This window comes from Drosophila arizonae, chromosome 3 (assembly GCF_054131065.1).
Source record: "Drosophila arizonae isolate 15081-1271.41 chromosome 3, UAZ_ARI_1.0, whole genome shotgun sequence".
Lineage (NCBI taxonomy): Eukaryota > Metazoa > Arthropoda > Insecta > Diptera > Drosophilidae > Drosophila > Drosophila arizonae.
In genome coordinates, this window is record NC_142923.1 from 20,473,581 (window position 1) to 20,493,168 (window position 19,588).

General features: G+C 39.9%; 1 protein-coding gene across 3 annotated transcripts in view; it reads right to left on the reverse strand.

Annotated features, from left to right (window-relative positions):
- Positions 1-565: 565 nt before the first annotated feature.
- Positions 566-19,588, reverse strand: part of CenG1A (Centaurin gamma 1A) — a 79,185-nt gene continuing 60,162 nt past the window's right edge. For 2 of the 3 annotated variants that reach the window (XM_018001694.2, XM_018001695.2), the window contains exons 2-8: positions 10,786-11,018; positions 5,671-5,812; positions 4,750-4,884; positions 3,343-4,674; positions 2,682-2,799; positions 2,246-2,618; positions 566-2,177 (exon numbers count right to left, since the gene is read on the reverse strand). In XM_018001694.2, coding sequence (XP_017857183.1) covers positions 1,848-2,177; positions 2,246-2,618; positions 2,682-2,799; positions 3,343-4,674; positions 4,750-4,884; positions 5,671-5,812; positions 10,786-11,018 — 2,663 coding nt within the window. In that variant the 3' untranslated portion in view covers positions 566-1,847. Of the gene's footprint in view, positions 2,178-2,245; positions 2,619-2,681; positions 2,800-3,342; positions 4,675-4,749; positions 4,885-5,670; positions 5,813-6,301; positions 7,131-10,785; positions 11,019-19,588 lie in introns of those variants that run through there. The other variant, XM_018001696.2, reaches the window with a different exon arrangement.

A 19,588-nucleotide genomic window follows, 5' to 3' on the forward strand; every position in this document is an offset into this window, starting at 1 on the left:
TCCGACAAGTAAACAAAAAAATTTTTTTTAATGTTTTTAAGAGTATGAAGAGTGTTATTGCTGTATTTTGAATAATTTAGAATATTCTAATGAGGGCTCTTCAAAAAATTATATTTGTAACTGTTGAAAATTGAAAATTGTTCTTCTTGCTTAAATAAAATACTAAAAAATGTAGTTTTAGTTGCTAAAATATTTTATAATTGACTCTAATTGATCTAATTTGTTACAGCTTTGTTTTGAAATTGGTTTGAGGTGATATGGTATTCTGTTGGAGTTTGCTTTCCAAATTTAATATAAAATAATACTGTAGATGGTAGAGTTCTCAAAAATTTAACTCCTAAACATTAAAAATTGCACCTGATCTGTTATAGCAAAGGGTATTTTATTACTGGGTATCTTTTAGTCTAAAACACCCAGCAAGAGCATATCCTGATTTCCCTAGATGGATTCAATTTGTAGAGACCTGCTTTACTTAGCATAAAAACTCAGTTTCGATTCTAGCATATTCACGTTTCCACCCAGCAACAATAAATATCATACTTATGTTAAAAAAAAAGAAAAGAAATTTAAATTTTTCAATCATTTTTTATATTTTTATTTAATGTTTTTGTTGTTGTGGTTTTTCGGTTATTTTGTATTTTTGTGCCTGTTGCATTTTGCATCCAATTATATTGAGTTTTGTCACGACTTTTTGTGTTTTATGTTGTTTGCTTTTGTTTTTTTTTTTTTTTTTTTTTTTTAGCATGTGGTACAAATAGCGTACACAATAAAGAGGGGGTGTATACATATATGTATATATATATTATAGAATTTAATAACTATATATAATTGGTTTGAAATACTTTCAAGTTTGCTCGCTACATCATTCAGTTGATATATTATATATCATATATAATTTGTCATTTCATTCTAACCGCTCCGATTTCTAATACAATACGCTCACATGAGACATTTTTAAGTGGAATTTTGTTATCAAAGTTTTAAAGTTTTCCTTTGGGTTGCGTAAACTACAAGTTACAAGCGTGTTAACCGATTATCAAGCAATGTCAACTTTGTATATATATATATTGAATTTTATTTATGTATAGATATATAGTGTTATAAGTTGTTTTTGGCTTTAGTCTTAGATTCACTATGTTCATACGTATGTATACATATATATTTATTTATTTTTTGTTGTTGATTTCTCATTCATCAGCTATTTTTAGGCATATTATATTGAGAATACTCTTTCTCTTTCACATTCACATTCTCATTCTATTATATTCTTTTAATTAAAAAGCAAATTATATTAATTACTTAAATTGTTGTTTTGCAAACGACATTTGTAAAAAAAAACCTGCACACAGTTTAAAAACAATAATAATGATAATAATAATAATATATAATAATGAATAATTATAATAGGTATAGTAATACGCAAAATAATAAATTAATTAATCAATTAAAAAACTTGAGATTTACAACAAGACTGTACAGATTTTTTGTGCCTATAATTAAGCGTACTTAAGAATCGAAACAAAACTACAATTAATCGTAAATTAAAACGATTTTATCTTTTACATGAATTGAAATTCAACTCTGGCCGAAGGAAAAATAATTAATTCATTTGCACATTTCAATTTTAGTTTAGTTTAAAATAGTAAAACCTAATGCCCGATTATATTTGCTATACACAGAGAGAAATTTACGCACACTTTTAAAACTAATCGCTAAACAGATCAAACAGATATCTTATGCATTTTACAATTAACACAAAAACAACTTGGATTTTGTTTAGCTTTTGAAATTCAACTATTCATAATTTTTTGTTTTACGTATTTTTGTTTTTGTTTCTCTTTTTTTTTTTAGATAACACCCGATACGGACTTCTCATAGGGCGTGCCCAAGGTGTCGCGTCGTCGGGGCAAGGTGCCGCTGGCCGTGAGTGGCGCCGATTCGGGACAACCCAGGCCCACCAGCAGCTCCACCAGCGCCGTCGTATCCTCCACATTGTACTGTGGTGCGGGTATGCCACCATTGGCGGTTGGCGCCGGTGCGGGGGCGGGCGCCGGTGTACCTGCGGCCAAGGCGGCGGCGGCCTTCATCGACTTGGCCGTGGCCAGGGATTGGGCAGCGCGTGCATACGCCAGGCAGGTGCGACCCTCATGATCCGTGTGCTTGATATTCGCACCGTTCTGTGGGTAGACAAAAGTAGGCATGAGTCTTCGATAGCGAAAGCGAGGCAACTCCTCAGCTAACTTACCCAGATGAGCAGCTGGGCGATGGCCAGGTTGCCAATGGCACAGGCCAGCAGCAGAGGCGTGCGAACATCGCGTGCGCTCACATTGGCATTCGTCACCTCCGACTGGCAATTGGCCAGGATCCAGACAATCGACTTGATGTCCGCTCGGATGACCGCTTCGATCAGCTGTTGGCCCGGCGAGGCGGCAGTCACATGGTTGCCGCTGCCGAGCGGCGTCAAGAACTCCTTGGCCTCGTATTTGCTGCGTATCCAGCGCTCCTTCTCCTCGTGGGCGGCCTGCGCGGTGGGCTTCACACGCTGTCGCGTATTCGCCTCCCACACCGAGTTGGCCAAGCTGTTGCCGATGGCCAGCATTACGCTCAAATGCGGCGCTCTAATGGGATACAAAAAGGATTAGTTGATATTTAAATGTATGTGTGGAGTGTATTCTACTTACGGCCAGTCGTCGAGGCCCAGGGAGCGCACCTTGGAGATGTGCGAGCCGAGATTGCGATGGATGCCCGAGCACTCAATGCACATAAGCACGCCCAGATTGAGACTTGCCCATTCGGGATCTGCGTGGGGTGAGTCAAAAGTTTATAGTTAATATATATTTTAAAGCAATTTAATGGTAAAGCTAATCTGTCTATCGTCTGTCTAGACGTTTATATCGAACGAATTATCGATCGTTCTCTTATAGATTCTATAAGAGCTCTTAAGAAAAAACTATATATTCCCTCTGAACTGGGATTCCATTATATCATATACATATATATCATCCGGTAGAGGTCTTTTAAAAGTCTCACAGCTCAATATCTCTCTCTAAATTATGTAATGGGAAAAGTTGTTAATGGATTACCACCTCCACCTCCTCTACCTCCACCGGTAGACGACCTGTACCTCTACCTCCACCGGTAGAGGACCTCTACCTCTACCTCTACCTCCACCTCCACCTCTACCTCTGCCTCTGCCTCTACCTCTACCTCTACCTCTACCTCTACCTCTACCTCTACATCTACCTCTACCTCTACCTCTAAGTCCACCTCTACCTCTAAGTCCACCTTTACCTCTAATCTTTCTCCATTTATCGTCTAAATCTAGATTTCTCCCCCACTTACTTGGCGCTCCACAGTCCACGCAGTGGCCATTGCCCGGCACACGTTGCCGGATCGCCACCATGGCCGCCAGCTCTGTGCTGGTTGCCTGTTTCGTTTTGCTGCTCTCGATGCTCTGCAGGCTCTTGAAGATCTCCTGCTCGACGGCCGCGACCCACTCGTCGCGTTCCTCCGAGTTGGCGGCCTCGAAGTGCCATTGCTTGGAGTCGAGCGAGACAATGTAGAACTCGTAGCCATCATTGTCGTCCGCCTCGTTCGCCTTGACGCTGCTGCTCTTCATGCGCCGATGGCGCTTCTTCACATTTGGCGTCTGGGCCTCCAGTTTGCTGGCCGGCGCTTCGCCCGCTATGAAAGTCTGTGAGTTCGAATTGGACATGGCAATGCCCTCGTCGCCGCTCGTCTGCTGTGAACTATTCGATTTCAGAGGCTCCACGCCGCTGGAGCCGCTCGCCCCGCCCGCCGCTCCCGCGCCCAGCAGCGACAGCTTCTCGCTCAGCTTGCGCTGATTGTCCTTGGCCAGCGTCAGGCAGCCGATGCCCTCGCTGAGTGTGCCCTGCGCCCGCTGCCCGTTGGCCAGCAGGGAGCTGGTCAGCGCGCTGTTCGTGATGATAGACTTGGAGCCGCGCGGCTTCTGGCCGGGCACCTTGACCGTCACATACTGCAGCGGTATCTCCTTGCCGTGCACATCGTCCATGTAGTCGTGCAGCGAGGGATGGTAGGTCAGTCGCCCATCGTCGCAGAGCGTCACATACTTCTTCTTCCACTCCTTGTTCAAGGACTTGCTGGAACGTTTGTACAGATAGCCCTGCTTGATGGGTATCGAGCGGCCGCTGCCCAGTTCGCTGCTCTTTGGCTCCTTGTCGTTCTTCTTGGAGGACGACGGTATGAACAGATTCGAGCGCCGTCGACTTTTTCGGCTTGTCGTGGGCGTCGATGTGGGCGTGGGCAAGTCCTTGCCCGGCGGCGGTGCCAAATCCCGTGGATCACGCAGCTGCACCTGGGCACAGTCGCTAGGCAGCGACAGTTGCTGATGCTGCAGATGTTGTTGCTGCTGTTGTTGCTGTTGCTGCTGTTGTTGTTGTTGTTGCGCTGCGCCTGAATTGTATTTGGTGATGTTGTTGTTCTCAGTGGTGGAGCCGCTCGCCTGCAGCGACCAGAGCTTCTGCTCCGCCTGCGCAAAGTCGGCGCTCATGCGCAGCGGCAGCTGCTGTCGCTGTCCGTTGGTGGGCGCCTGGAACGCGGCCAGCCCCAGCCGTGTGCCCTGCGGCGTAGTGGGGCGCGGCGGCTGCATGGCCGCCGGCAGCGGCATGCGCTGCGACAGTATCTTCTGGCAGGCTGCACGAAAGGGGGAAACACCAATTCAATCATTATCATATTTAATCAAATAATTAACTGTTGTTCGCTACTCACCATCCTGAAAGACGCGCTCCACATTCAGGCCGTAGGTGGCGCAGGTCTCGTAGTAGGAGCACCGCTTCAGATCGCTCGCCAATTTTCTAGCGCGCGTGTCATCGATAACACGCGGATTGCGCTCGCTGATGGCATCTGGGAAAAGAACATTTTGATTAGCGAATGTCAAAAAGTATTCCAGCATAACAACAAATTCAATCTATTCAATAAAACATTTTAGAAATAAATTGCAATATTTCGATATTTATCGATACGTCAAAACAGCTGCATTTAAAGTGAGAGTGTAAGTCGTGGAGCTTTTCTTAACATGAGTTGAACTCGTTAATACACAAGATATAACAGCGCTGCATATGTCAATAATTCAGACAGCATGACAATTCGATAAATGTATCGATATTGTAAAATTTACCTTGAATGTACATCAGTTACATATATAATGCAAATGTATATATTTTATAATATTATTTATACAAAGCACAAATTTATCGATTGTAACATTTATCGATATATTGATATAATCAAATGAAAAGAATCTTGGATCTATAGATATTAACTTGCATTTACCAAAAAAAAAGTGCAATTGATTTTTGAAAGTTTAGCCTTCGATATACGATAATCAATTCTCTATGACAAATCAATCATTTCGATATCATTTCTGATCTACCTCACAGTGGTTTATAGGTCATTTAGAATAGTTCTGATTACCTTATTCGATTCTACATTAATGTAGATTTTTGATCATCTTTGATAGTTTAGCTTTTGATTTTTATGATCGATAATCTACTTTTTCGATATGCCACAGTCTACTCTCATTTTGCTGACCCAATTATGTTAATAGGATTTTCCTTATGCATTACGAGTAGTAAATATCCCGACCACATTTATCACTAATTATAGCTTAGTTATATAACAATAGCTTACCTTGTGTGCCGACCAATATCATGGGTATGTCCTGTCCGTTGCGAAAGTGCGCCATTTTCGTATAATAATTGTAGACCGTGTTGAAGCTGCCCTCGTTCTCCAGGCTAAACACAAAGATTACCGCATCCACCCAGCCGGCGAACTGCGAGATTCCGGAAAGAAACAGAGAGCAAGAGAAGAGAAACATTAAAGCAATGCAATCGACAGACGAAAACAAAAGCGTGTGTAAAAAATATGATGAAATCACAATTCGCCAAAGTTTTGGACGTGAGTCGTTGACTTTGTGCGCGAAGTAAACAGAAAAAAATAAAAATAAAAATGAAAATGAAAAACATTGACGGCGTCTGGCGGCGGGGCAGAGCACAAAAGGCGGAAGCGCGCCTAACAAAGGACAACAGCGCGGATCAGGGGCAGAGGCAGAGGGGTACAGCGAGGGGCTGAGTGATGAGGGAGCAAGCACACACGCACACTTGAGAAAGTCGCTAATGAAGCACTTGAATCCTTTTGGCAGCAGTCCTTTGCCGTGTGCTAAACTTTTAATGATTTTTGTATGCCTCACACACTCACTCACACACACACACACACACACGCACACATATGCAATGGCAGTCGCAGGATAATGAACTCTTACATTGGCTTGTTAACAGGCGCTTTGTGTTCAGTGCGCAGGATTCGTGTGTCCTGCGAAAGCATAAACTATCGATTGTTCACATTCACTTATTTATTATGCATTTGCACTCACGCACGGAAATGTATTTAAAATTTACTATAAATTATTTATGTGCTCCTATATATAGGGAAACATCTTTCTGCTGTGTGTCTGTGTCTGTGCCCGGATTCCGTTCACATGGAACTGTCTCGAACGAGCTGGAAAAGCCGCCCGCCCGCAATGCCAGTCGACAAACAACTGGCGTCTTGGTCGACGCGCTCGTTGTCCTGCGGCCTCGTCCTGGCGCATTGTCCTCCTCGCCGGGTGGTTCAGTGGGTGGTTGAGTGCTTGCGTTTTTTATGATTTGTTGTGAAAAGCGTATGCAGGAGGAAACAGGAAAGCAAAGAAAGAAGAGTAGAAAAAAAATGCAGCGGCTACACGGGAAACGCACACAGACACAGACAACTCACACACACACACGGTCACACATACATACACTCCGGGAGACATTCGCTTGACAACAAAACAATTTGAACTGCGCTGGGGTTGGGCTTTCGTTGGGGGTTCGTGCTCGCTCACAGTGCTGCCCAAGCAAATAGACACACAACAATGCGCACAACTTTTATCTGGGTTAAGAGCTATTCAGAGTATCTGCTAATCCTGACAAATTCTAAGAACACTTTTATATGCGACGCAAGCAAATATGCCTTTAGAGTAAAGGCATTTGCTATATTGACTTTTTTTTATACAAGTGAAACTATTTAAAGCTCGAAGCTCTATTAGTGAATTGTTGCTAGTATATAAATTTATATTTTAGGAAATATTTTAAATACTTTGAGAACTGCTTGAAAATATATCAATATATCATTGCTTGAAGAATGATAATCTGTACTTTACTTTTACTACACATCAACAACTCTCTGATTAGAATAATGAATTAATTTTTTAATTATTAAAAGCTTAATTTTTCACTCTAATACTAAAATTGTTTGACTGTCGCATGATTCATATGCAACATCATTATGAGTGCTCAAGTTCTAGAAGCTTTTCTCATCACTTCCCTTTCTCTATTTCGAAATATTCGTCCAGTTCTAGAAACTTTTCACATCATTTCCCTCGCTCTCTCTATTTCGCTTCTATTACCTTGAACTCGTCTGTTTTGCCTGCCAAAAACAAAGTAGAAGGAATGAAAGCATAACATGTCGAATCGACAGCCGTCGCATGCAATATTGTTGTCGCGTATATGGTAATGATATCCTGCTCTATTGCGAAGCGAGAATAAAAACAAAATAAAGGAAAAAGAGCGCGACTGAGTGGCGACGCGACGCCATTGACGGATTTCATATTCAATTCACACAATACCCTGTAAATGTGCGAAAAGCTAAAACAAGCTACGTTTTATGGCAGTCAAATCTACAACAAGAAAGAATTGTGTAAATTTCTTTTATCTCACATTTGCAGGGTATTCTTTGTCTACAGCAATCACATCATTTAACACTTGTGCTTGACAATTTCTCTGGTTGTTGTTGTTGTCTGGGAGGGTGGCTGGCTGCTAGGGGGTTGCTCTCACATAGAGGGTTTTTTTTCCCGTAGAAATATGGTTTATTATGTTGCATAAAGATGCGAATGACAGAAGTTAGTCAAGAAATGGACATTAAATTAGTTAAATTGCGGGAGAGAAACGTTTTTGTGCGACCAACTGAGAAAAAAGAGAGGGTGTTGGAGATAGACGGACAGGGTGAGAGAGAGAGAGAGACAAAGTTTGGAAGACAGCTCGATTAAGCAGCCATAACAGACAGTTTGACAAGCGCTGCTAGGAAATGATTATGCAATTTGAATCGTATGAGCGGAGAGAGAAAAAGAGCGAAAAGATTGCTTCATAAAGTGCTGCTCAAACTGCTGAAGGAATGTCAAAGCTTCAGAAGGAGAAAGAGAGATACATAGCGAGAAAGAGAGAGTGAGAGTGAAAGCTTGATATATCGAAAGAGAGCCTGATAAGCCAACCATAACAAACAGTTTGAGATTCATAGGATTTTAAAATCTACAGTATGCAATGCTCAAACTCAAACTCTCGAGTGGCTGTCAAGCTGTATTAGATAGAGAGAGACAGAGAGAAATCTAGCAAGACCAACTTTAATAAACAGTTTAGCATGCATTGCCCAGCAATAAATATGCAGTGCAACTTAAACTGTTTAATTACTGTCAAACTGTTTCTAATTTAAAGCCTTATCAAGATCTAAAATAAATGTAATTATAGAAAATATTGATCCAAAATGCAGCTTAAACCTCTCACACAACTGTCAAGCTGAATATATATTTTTTTATTGAAAATATGGGTCAATCATACGCTTGACTTGCGTATATTAACAACACATAATTACAGTGGAGATAAAAAAAAAAAAAAAAGTGAAAATAGAAATTGGAATTTAAATAAAATTCGCTAAGCCCTACAAATAGTCAATTGCTAAGCCCTCGGATATAGACGAGGTATTATGCGATTTTTAGGGTCACGTCGCGTGGCAGGCACATTTTTTTCTCCATACGATGATCAACCCCTACAATCTCATAATAAATACCCACCGCAAATAAAAAAAAAAAAAAGTCTGCTCAAAAGCGAAAGCAGCTTAAAAATTATAATCCACACTTTCACCCTTTAAGCTGGAGGGTTTCATAGAGGGTTTTTTCTTCTTTCTCTGCATCCTCTTCCTCTTCTCGCTGTAAGCGGGGGGCATTTCGCTTGTCAAATAAACATGCGTCGATACAGAAAATATTTTTTGCAAATATGCGAATATCCCGAATGCGAATGGCAAGGAAAGAACAAAAGCTTCTCAAGCTGCGAATCAATGAGTCAAACAAAAAATTGAATTGTGCTGCGGGAATACGAAATGTTGCATAGAAATGTAAATATGGCACGATATAGGGGCGGGCCTACGCTATTTGCTCGAAGGCTTGTGAGCGACTGCAATCGTGGCACAGTTTATCAACTTTAACCTTTGCGACAGCCCCAATGCGATGATATTGGACAGTTGCCGCATCACGTAAACTTCTAACGTGCAAAAAGCATGGGAACCCTTGGCTAAGGCCCAAACAGCCAAACAAAAAGTGTCGCAATAAGGCAAGATATTTGTAGTCTCTGATGGGCCGACTAAGAGATGCCCTGTAACTGTGTGCTGACTGCATTTTGTGTGATCAAATTTTTGTTGAGACCAATCTTAAGTTTTTAGTACTTAAAGACTTATTAGTTTTTTTTTTTTTTTTTTTTTTTTTTTAGTTTTTTTTTTTTGTTTACCTAGTGCTTATATAATATCAAATGAGACAGCGATACATTTCTACTCTGTATGTGGCTTATTTCCTGCTTAAGTAACTTTTTATTTCTCTGGGAATAATTAAGTCAATCTTGGGTTTTGAGTTTTTCGTTGCTTTTGCTTTCATACCCGTTTTTTATACATTATTTTTTTTTTTTTTTTTTGTTAAGCTAAAAATTTGAAAATTTTTTTTTGTATTTTTATTCTGGTTTTCTTTTTCTTTTATTATATTATAAATTAAGATTTTGCGTATTAAAACTTCAGTTTTTTATATACTACATAAAGATAAAAGTGTGTTATAATAACTGAGATATTCGTAGATTTTAATGATCTATCGTATATGTATATACTTCAACTAGTTCTATCACACTTTCACCATACGCATCCTGCCTAGGGTATTTAAAGGCTCACTGAGAGCCGAAATGTTGCAACAGCAGTTGGCCTCAGGCCAAGATAATAGCCACCGTTCCCCCATCTTCCCGCCCAGCGTAGCCAATAGGCTACGATTGTTGCTTGCCAAAGGTCGAAGTTCGATTGAGTGAGTCACAGGCAGAGCAAAAAAATACAATAAAAAGGCATTCTCAAGAGCCACTAGAGAAGAGTTTTGAGTCGGGCGGGGCGACGGGGCACGGGGCACGGCGGGCAGACAGCTCAAGTTTTTGCCATTGAATGTGAAAGCTGACAAAGAAGTCGGAAAATTTTGCAAGAGGCGAGAAAAGAACTTGATAATTGGCAAAAACTACGACAGAAACTACTACTGCAGTGGATTTGACTTGACCAGTTGGAAAACTTGTCAGCCCTCTATATACCCTATATGTGAGGTATAAATCACATTAAATTTATGACTGTTCTGTTTTGTTGCAGTGTAGCAAACAACCTGCTAAGCACTGGCAAACGAGCTGAGCTACTCGACAAAACTAGAAAAGTTTTGCCCCCATCTGACCTCAATTCAAATATTTACAAGATGATAAGGGCTAAATTTGTTAGTAGCAAAAACTTTTCTTGCCTCCCCCACTTGAAGGTGGAAACCACCCCCGAATACTCAGACAGAAGACCCCCCAGCCCCTTTTCCCACCAAAGAGAACTGCCATATATCATCTAGGAACATTTTCATGCATAAAGTATGTTAGATGATGATGTTCATGATGTTCCTCAACCTACCTGCATTTCAGGTGCGCCGCCCTCATCACGTATGAGCAGCAAATAGCTTTGGCCATCGATGAAGACCTCCTTCTTGAAGCGACCGCCCTCCGGCGACTCCTCCTGCATATAGGAGCCGGTCAGATAACGATGCACCAGCGCCGATTTGCCCGAATTCAGAGAGCCGACAATGCCCAGCCGCAAATCGGGCACCGAACGTGATATTGTCCATTCCTGGCTGTTCACAAAGGAATCTGTTGAGACAAAAATCAAAAACCAAATAATCATTAGTAAGAAAATGTTTGCTGTTTGACAGTAAACTAGTTCGACACGACGTAATTAGCGTGAAACTCGTTTGCAGCTCGTGACATCTTTTTGACCTACATGCAAAAGGCGGCCAAAAGCGTTTTTTGTTTCCTTTCGTTTCTCATTAGTGATTCTTCTTATGCAAATGCCAGGACTATAGCCCTCTATATATAACTACACATATATATCATGTGTGTACCTATGTTTTGATTGACAGCTTTCAAGGGAAGAGGAGGAAGAAACTGTGCATACCTTGCAGCTACTTTTCAGACATTTTCGGCAATTGTTCGCTTGGTGCGCCCCTCTGAGGGGTGCTGAACTGGGGGGGGGGGGGGGTTACTGCTCGTATTGTCAGTTGCTTGAACACTTTTTTGATTTAAATTAGCTCTCGGCTATGTCACACAATCAAAATTTAAGATCTGGTAGCCGGCTGGCTCAGGTTTTTATAAGAAAAAGCTTTCAAGGTCAGCGGCAACTGTTGCCAGGCAATCGAACAGCAGCTGTCAGCACACTTGATGCGCTTGAGCTTGAGTTAAGCTTTTCACAGGCTGTCCAGGTATTTGCGAGCTTTTGCGTAAATCAAGCTGCACTGCCCACTACAGCAAAAGCTTTTCGCATACATGCGTCGTGTCTGTGTGAAAGCTCTTCTCTTAGTTCGATCACTGCACTTCTGACCGTTTAAGCCAGGCAAATTAAAAGCAACCATAAAACTGCCAAATACTCGTAAATCTTGGTAAAGCCCACAGCATTAGCATCCACGAGTGCCACGATCAATTTCACAAACCTCGCTGTTTAGGGGCTGAAAAGTGTTGTACGCTTTTTCGAAGGAGTGACAATGGAAGTGCTGATCCTTGTGAGCTGCCTTGACCAGTTGATTTACTGGCCAGCAAGGACACGTGAAAATTGCTCTATTATGAGTTGTTAAGAGCTGGCTGAGTAAACACTGAAGGGTGCTCTGAGAAGACATGGATATAGATGGATGGCTGGTTAGATGGATGGACGACAGAAACTAGTTTGCTTGCTTGTTAAACGAACGAAAGGACAAAAATCTGTGACACAGTGTGTACACGCTAACAAGTTCAACTGGTTTCAGCCGCTCCTCGCCTTGACCATAGCGCAAAATTACAAATTAAAACGAAATAAATATGCCTTTTGTTGTACAAAGAAACCCAAAAAAATGAAGAAAATAACTGAGAGACATACAACAACAAAGTGCTTTGTGAAACTGATATGCCTCATACAGACCAGGGAAAGGAAAAAAATTAGCGCGGTTTTGCAATTTGCATGGCCATAAAATGAATTGAAATGAAATGAAATAAAATGATATGATATCAAATCAAATATGGCGGTAACTGGTTCTAAGCGAAACCTAATTAATGGCTGCGATCAGAGTCGAAAGGCGCCTAAAGCCGAATCTAACAGAAGAAGAAGAAGAAGTTGAAGAAGAGGAAGTAAAAGAGATAAAACAATGTGAGCATTACAAATGCGTCTTTAAGTTTGACTAATGATGTCAAATGTCTCGAAGATAGATCGCCGATCGGCTTAGGCGTAAAGTTCAAACCGAGGTGTAAAGATAAGCGGCAAGCGAGGCAAACTCCCCTCGCAAGTTCCCATTTCTCATTTCACATTACACAGTACACATTTTCCATTTCCCATTTCCCAGTCTTGCTCGGCCAGCACACTGATCCTAACTGATCGTAACTCAAACTCATGTCAAATGTCGCCATCGTTGTCAAAATGCCCAAGCTAATTACGTATGCAAACGAGCCACGACAAACCCGACCCAGAGACACACATTTTCATTTCTCATTCTTTTTCTTCGTTTTTCTCGACTCGAGAGATTTTCATTTTGCGTTTCGAGTCCCTAGAGAAAGGGTTGAGAGTTTGTTTGTTTGTTTACTATTTACAATACACAGCCCATTTCAGGGATTTGCCTGCTGATGTGGGTTAAGCATTTTAATTAGCTCACAGTTCAGTATGATAAGAAAATTCTTGTATGAAAATATTTGAAATTGTTATGCAACTGTTATCATTGACCCCGCCCTGACCTCGAAAAGTACTAAAAGAGTCTTTCTCTCTGTCTTTTATTACGGACAGCTGTAAGAACTGCGCGTCTTTATCAACTCTTGAAGCGTGCCATCACAATGAAATATATCAGAGGCGCCCACCAAGGATCTCTTTCGAATTCAGTTTTCATTTTTCCTGAGGAATGTCATAAATTTTATTTGACCATTTAATGGTTTTACGGTAGCTCAACTATCAACACACACACCTCAACAAATGCAGCTTGAGTTGACGTAAGCTATAAAACGATCTTAAGTAACTCGGTTATTACTGCAGTCAAGTCAAGGAAATTTGAGCTGTGTGCTCAGACTGTGTAAACAGCGCGTTGTATGCTGTAAGCTAGACAAGATAGTTAGAAAACGAATACGAAAATAATATGAGGGATATAAACTCTTTGAGCATTAAAGTACGACGTCAACTGGACAGCTGGGCAGCTGTAATTGAGATAAGTCAACTAGGATAGCAAATGATAGCTACAGAGTATATAAATATATATATTCTCAAATAGAGCATTAAAATAGCCTATTTAACCTTCCTCAACCAATTCATTCGGCAGCCTTGACTGACTGGCCCGTAGCTCATTAGCGAATTCCAAATGCATTTGCATTAATTAGTGACCTACAAAATTAGAAAAATTTTGCCATGCCACGAATTTCAATGATCTATGGAAATAGTTCATGCATGTTATGATAGGTTTTCGGGAATTTTTCTTTCTTTTCGAGCAAATAATGGCCTTTTAATAATACGCTAAACCATAAGCTATGGCAAATTTACTTTGGTCTACGCATTCCGGTATGGACTCATAGGAGCATAAATCATATGCGGTATTTGCATGAGCCTACGATAATATTTAGGTAGGCTGGCTGTGTGGACAGTGTGGACCGAGTGGACCTAGTCCAAGCATGGCAATAAATCAGGTCAGGAAGCGACGACTGCTGTTGGGATTTTCGTAAGATGCACAGCTGCTCCAAAATCTGATTTACTTTCTTTGTATTAAGACAGAGATAGAGATTGAGATTGAGAGAGGGAGAGACAGATACGCACACACACACACACACCTTTGAGAGATCAGTGAAAAAATCAACGAAACTGGTGGCAAAAGCAAGCAAAAATTGGTTGTTGAAAGAGGATTTCATTGCATGCACGCCCAGCAGCAGCAGCAGCAGCAGGAGCAGCAGTAGGCGAGACAATGGCAAAGGAAATTAGCCAAAGCCCAGCAGAACAAGGAAAAAGGAGCAAAGGGCGATCGCACAAACAAGATTAAAGCGGGCCACAGCAAAACTGTAGCTGAAAGAGAGTCGAAAAGAAAGGCGAAAAGGTAAATCAAATAGCAACTGCTCGCCTTCTTAACAGAGTCGATTGCGAATGTTAAGTTAACAGAGCCCAGTGCGGGAATATTAAGTTAACAGAGCAAAGTGAGGGAATACAATTGGCAGCGTAGTATGTATGGGCCAAATATAATAGATTTTGCTAGGCTTGAAGGCTCTAATAAAAAAAGTAAACAAAAACATATAATATATTAACTCATTAATAATATCTAATCAGTCAAGTTATAACTTTTAGGCAGTTTTCTGCTGCTTCAACTTTCAGCTCTCTTCATTTATAACTACTCTATTAAACAGGTAAACCCATTCATGTATTTTTGCCAGCATGGCATGTAGCCTGGCGCTACATGACAAACAACTCTATTAGGCCTCGACTTGTCAAAAACATTTAGCTATAATTACAATAAGGAGACTTTGCGCTAGGCGTAGATCGGCCAACTGTCGTCTGCTTATTGGTAAAAGTTCTGTCGCACGAACGGGGCTGGCGACACTTCTTTTAAGGCATGGTCACGCAATGTGCTCACAGCGTGCTACCTCCGGCAGATACGTCACATGTCACGTGCAGGAATTTCATATTTGAATATTATAATAGTATATACATTACATACATACATATGTATAAGTGAGTGAGTGCTATGACTTCATCGGCAAATAATTCACATGATGTACGCAACATATATAGATGTTTGTATATACATATTTATATACATATTTGCAGTATATTATCCGACATAGAAATATACGCATCATTAGCAAAAATAAAATAATGAGAATACAAACAAATAGTCTGAATGGAATATAGTTTTTTTTTTTTTTTTAGCAAGCTGCGGGGGTGAATAACATGTGTTTGGCATTTTCAGAAAATTGCTGAGCAAGCGAAGGCAAGAGTCGACGCAGAGACGCCAATTGCTTCTAATTTACTGTGCACACACACGCGCACACACAGTCATTCACACGCATTCGTCGAGTTGAAGGTCGCGTTAAGTGGTTAAAGATCCTCACGCTTGAACCCTAACACAGACCACGCCCTCTCTCAAGTGAGGCTGCCGAGAGAAGGGGTTAAATCTTAAGATGCGCTGTCATTGGTGCAGCGAAAGATTTACGAGCTCAGGTAAAAGACGCACATATATATGTATGTACACACATATATACACACATATATGTATATATTTGTATATAAAGCCAAAATTTATGCATAGAACTTGAAGGTCATTAAGCGCACTCCATTTTTGGCAACTGGAATCGTTAACATAGAAGACAACCAAAAAACTACTCAAAACACGACAAAAAAAAAAAAAAAAACATAAATAAATGCGCATTAAATATTTCGCTTTGTGTTTCTGCTTGCTTTATCAGTCAACGCTGTTTTCCAATTCTTTTCGTGTGTGGGGATCGCAGCTCATTTATCATTAAACTCGAGCGATACAGAAAATAAAATATGAATTGCGAAACACTCGCCTACAAAGGCGGAAATGTGGCATGCGAGAGACTAGCAAATACCCTGTAGATGTGGACCTGTATATGTGGACGAGAGTGAGAGATTTTTGGCTAAATAGTCTTGGATACTAGATAGATAGATGTTTATATAAATGTATATATGAGATAGATAGTATATAGGACATATAGGACATAGAGAAAGAAGGTTTCCTTTCATTTCACTTCTTATAAAAATTTGGAGCATTTGATATTAAAAAAGCCGAAGAAGAATAAATAATTATATGGAAAATTTATTATTTATTATTTATATATCGCCTAGCTCACCTCTCCTCCCACCAACACCCATCCACACTTTTTCAATTTCAACAGGGTATACAACAGAGCCTATGTAAAAGCCCACAACTTTTACTGCTCTACTTCCTCACCCTCCCACCCTCTCGCTCTCTCACTCTGCTCATCTGTCTCCCTCTCATTTACCTTTCAATTAGTAAATTGTTGCAGCACTTCAAAATAATGGCACACAAATGTAACGACAGCGCGATAAAAATAAAAATAATTTTTAATTTACGTAAGTAAAAGTGAACAACAAACGAAACGGAAACTTTTTTTAGCAAATTCAATAATTTCCTTATCCATAGTTTTATAGCTTTTTCAACAGAAATTTCGATTCGTTATTCAATTGAGTAAAAGTCGCTACATATAATCTAATCGCAAACGAATTTTTGTTAGGGAATGTAATCTATGAGGGATTTCGGGATAAGGCAATGACCAGACCTTGCTCAATAGGCACAGAGAATTCTACAGACGATTAAATGTCAAATTTATGACACAGATCATTTTACAATGAGCCCGAAATAAACATACAATTTCTACCTATTTTACCTATTTTTTTTTTATGCATTTCAGTTCTTCTATTTTCTAACTTTCTCCCAAGTTGGAAAAAAAGAACGAGAGTCAATCAAAAAAAAAAAAAAAAAAAAAAAAATTTAATAATAAGAAGAGGAAGACACAAGTCCTGGTGGTTGATATTCCCAGTAGCATCTCTCCCGTAGCTGAACTCTATTAAATATGACATGTTTATGAAGTGCCAGCTGTCTGACTGCAAAATGCACAGCGAAAATGGTAGAAAAAGTGCTGCGATTGCAAAGGTTTTTCACTTCACTTTCTTTGAGTTAACTGTTAACTGCACGTGTGTGTGTGTATTTGTGTGTGTCTTTCGTAAAAATTTCCTGGGATACGATCGCACGCGTCTCAGGCAGCTGCCCCTGTCTGCAGCCATAGCCAAATGGCAAACGTATTTATGTTTCATATATATTTTATGATCGTCATCTTTTGATTGTCTCGAGTGGTTATCCAACGACCACATATATATAGTTTGTTTTTATTACCATTTCGGATTATAATGATCGCCAGTTGATATACGTTTAATTTGCTTAGATGATAAGTTTCTTGTTTAAAATGAAATTTTCTTTATTATCTCATATTCTATTCATTGCATTTTATTAGAATATCAAAGTATAAATATTTAAGGATTTATTTGTTTTTATAGAACTTTAAGCAGCTTAGTTAGATATTTTCATTGGATGTGTGCATCATTTTACCTACCTAACTTAACTGATCTGTTGGCTTTCTTAGCTATCTCATTGAAAGATCGTTTAAGATTTCAGAAAAATTCTAATAAAATTTAAACTGAAGATTTTAGTAAATCTTCATACCTAGAATCAAAGTTTCTGTTTCTTTATACAACTTTTGTACTGTTGATATTTTTCTGTTTTCTGGAAATTTCTTGTCGATTATAATCATTATATATTATAATCATTTTCCATATTTTCTATATTAGAAATTAGTTTATAGTTTCTTCAGCTACAGCGCCTTAAATTTTATCCACCTTTACAATTCATCTTCACTTTGCAAGCTATAAATTTGTTTCAATTAATCGATTTACATGGTCAGCAACTAATTAAAGTGCGTCTTGTCTGGAACAGCTGTATAAGGAAGGATCATAGGAACTGACCAGCTGACTATTTTCCTTTAGCCCTGCCGCTTTCTTCGTCTAGCAAGCGCAACAAATCTGTAAATTGCTTACTTTTACTTTTGCCCGCAGCGGGACTCTACACCTCTCTCTCCCTCCCTCTCTCTCTCTCTCTCTCTCTCTCTCACACACACTCTCTCTGCTGTCAGATCTAACTGGGCATTTGGTCCAGTCGCTCGACTGACCTTTTCTATAGAAATCGTAGCGCCTCGTTTACATCTTTTGATTTTACTTCATTTCTTTCTTCTTCTCTTTCCTTTTTGCACAAAATTATGAGGCCCATTGTTTTGCGCCTCGTCCATTACATTCTTATTTATGGGCCTGGACCGAGGTCGCACCAGGGGCTGGCTAGCTCCATAAAGAGCGTCTTGTTAGTTAGGCCAAAAACCAAAAGCAAAGTAAAAACGGAAAATGATTGTCAGTTATCTCTCAAGATTGAATTAAATTAGCTGTACATATAGAGGCTCAGCCTCTGGCTTTTGGCTAACTTGACTTGCAGAGTCGGCTCCATCTGAAATCTCGTCACAGATTTTCGTATTTCGTGTTTCGGTTCATTGACTTACTGCCCATTACAGTCATGAGATGCTGACGCTGTTGCTGTTGTTGTTGTTGTTTTTGTTTTGGAGGCACCTACGAGGCAGTGAGTAACTGCTATCAGTCATACGCCAATACATGTCTCGCTGCCGGCCTATTGAATTACACTGGCCAACAAAGCGCCAGCGCTGAACTTGAGCCGAGGCCATTAAAGATCACTTAAGAGTGAGAGCTGCTGGCACGAGCAGCTGCCAGTTGTATGGAGCAATTTATTGGGATAGGCTGAGGTCTGGAATATTTGCTCATTAGCTTTATCTCTTTCTCAACTAAAGTCTAGTTCAATTTCATATATGGATGCTATAGAGTATTAAACCGTAAATACTAATGATATTCAGCTTATGTTCTTATTATTGTAATGTAGCTCTTAAGCTTAACTCAATTTGTTTTTGTTTTTATATGGATGCTATACTAATATATTATACAATAAATATTGAAATATTCTTAGAAGTTCCTAATTTTCTGCATATTTTCAAATTATTTTTGTGCACTTCTAGGGCAAAGTTCTTCATGTATAATTAATATAGTACATATATTAAAGTCCAGCAGATTTTTTTATACATCGTACATATTAAATATTTAGTTTTTCTTGACTCTCTTTTCTTAAAGTTGCTTTTTAGCAAACATTCTCAATATTTTTATTCATCTCTGAAGCTTGACTCAGCTTCATATAATTATTAAAAAAGTAGGCACTTAAATTAAGGATTTCTAGAGCTCCTTAAACTTCAGGAATTTTATTTTATGATTTTTCTATGACCAACTTAATTTATTGTTATAACTCCAAGATCATGTGCGTGTCTTTAAAGCCAAACACTTAAGTGTTAACCAATTGATAGTTGATACGCTCATTAGCAGGCCCGCAGGACAGTGTATATTTCACACAAACGTACACACACACACACACACACACACACATACACACACAGGTATGACAGCCCACCGAAAATGCGGCAGAAAACAACCGCAACAACCACTTGAACCGGTTGTGTTGTAAGATTCATGTAAGTTCCAGAGAAGAGAATCAGTTGAGTGTGACTGAACCTTAGCCAATACAAGCACACTCATATAC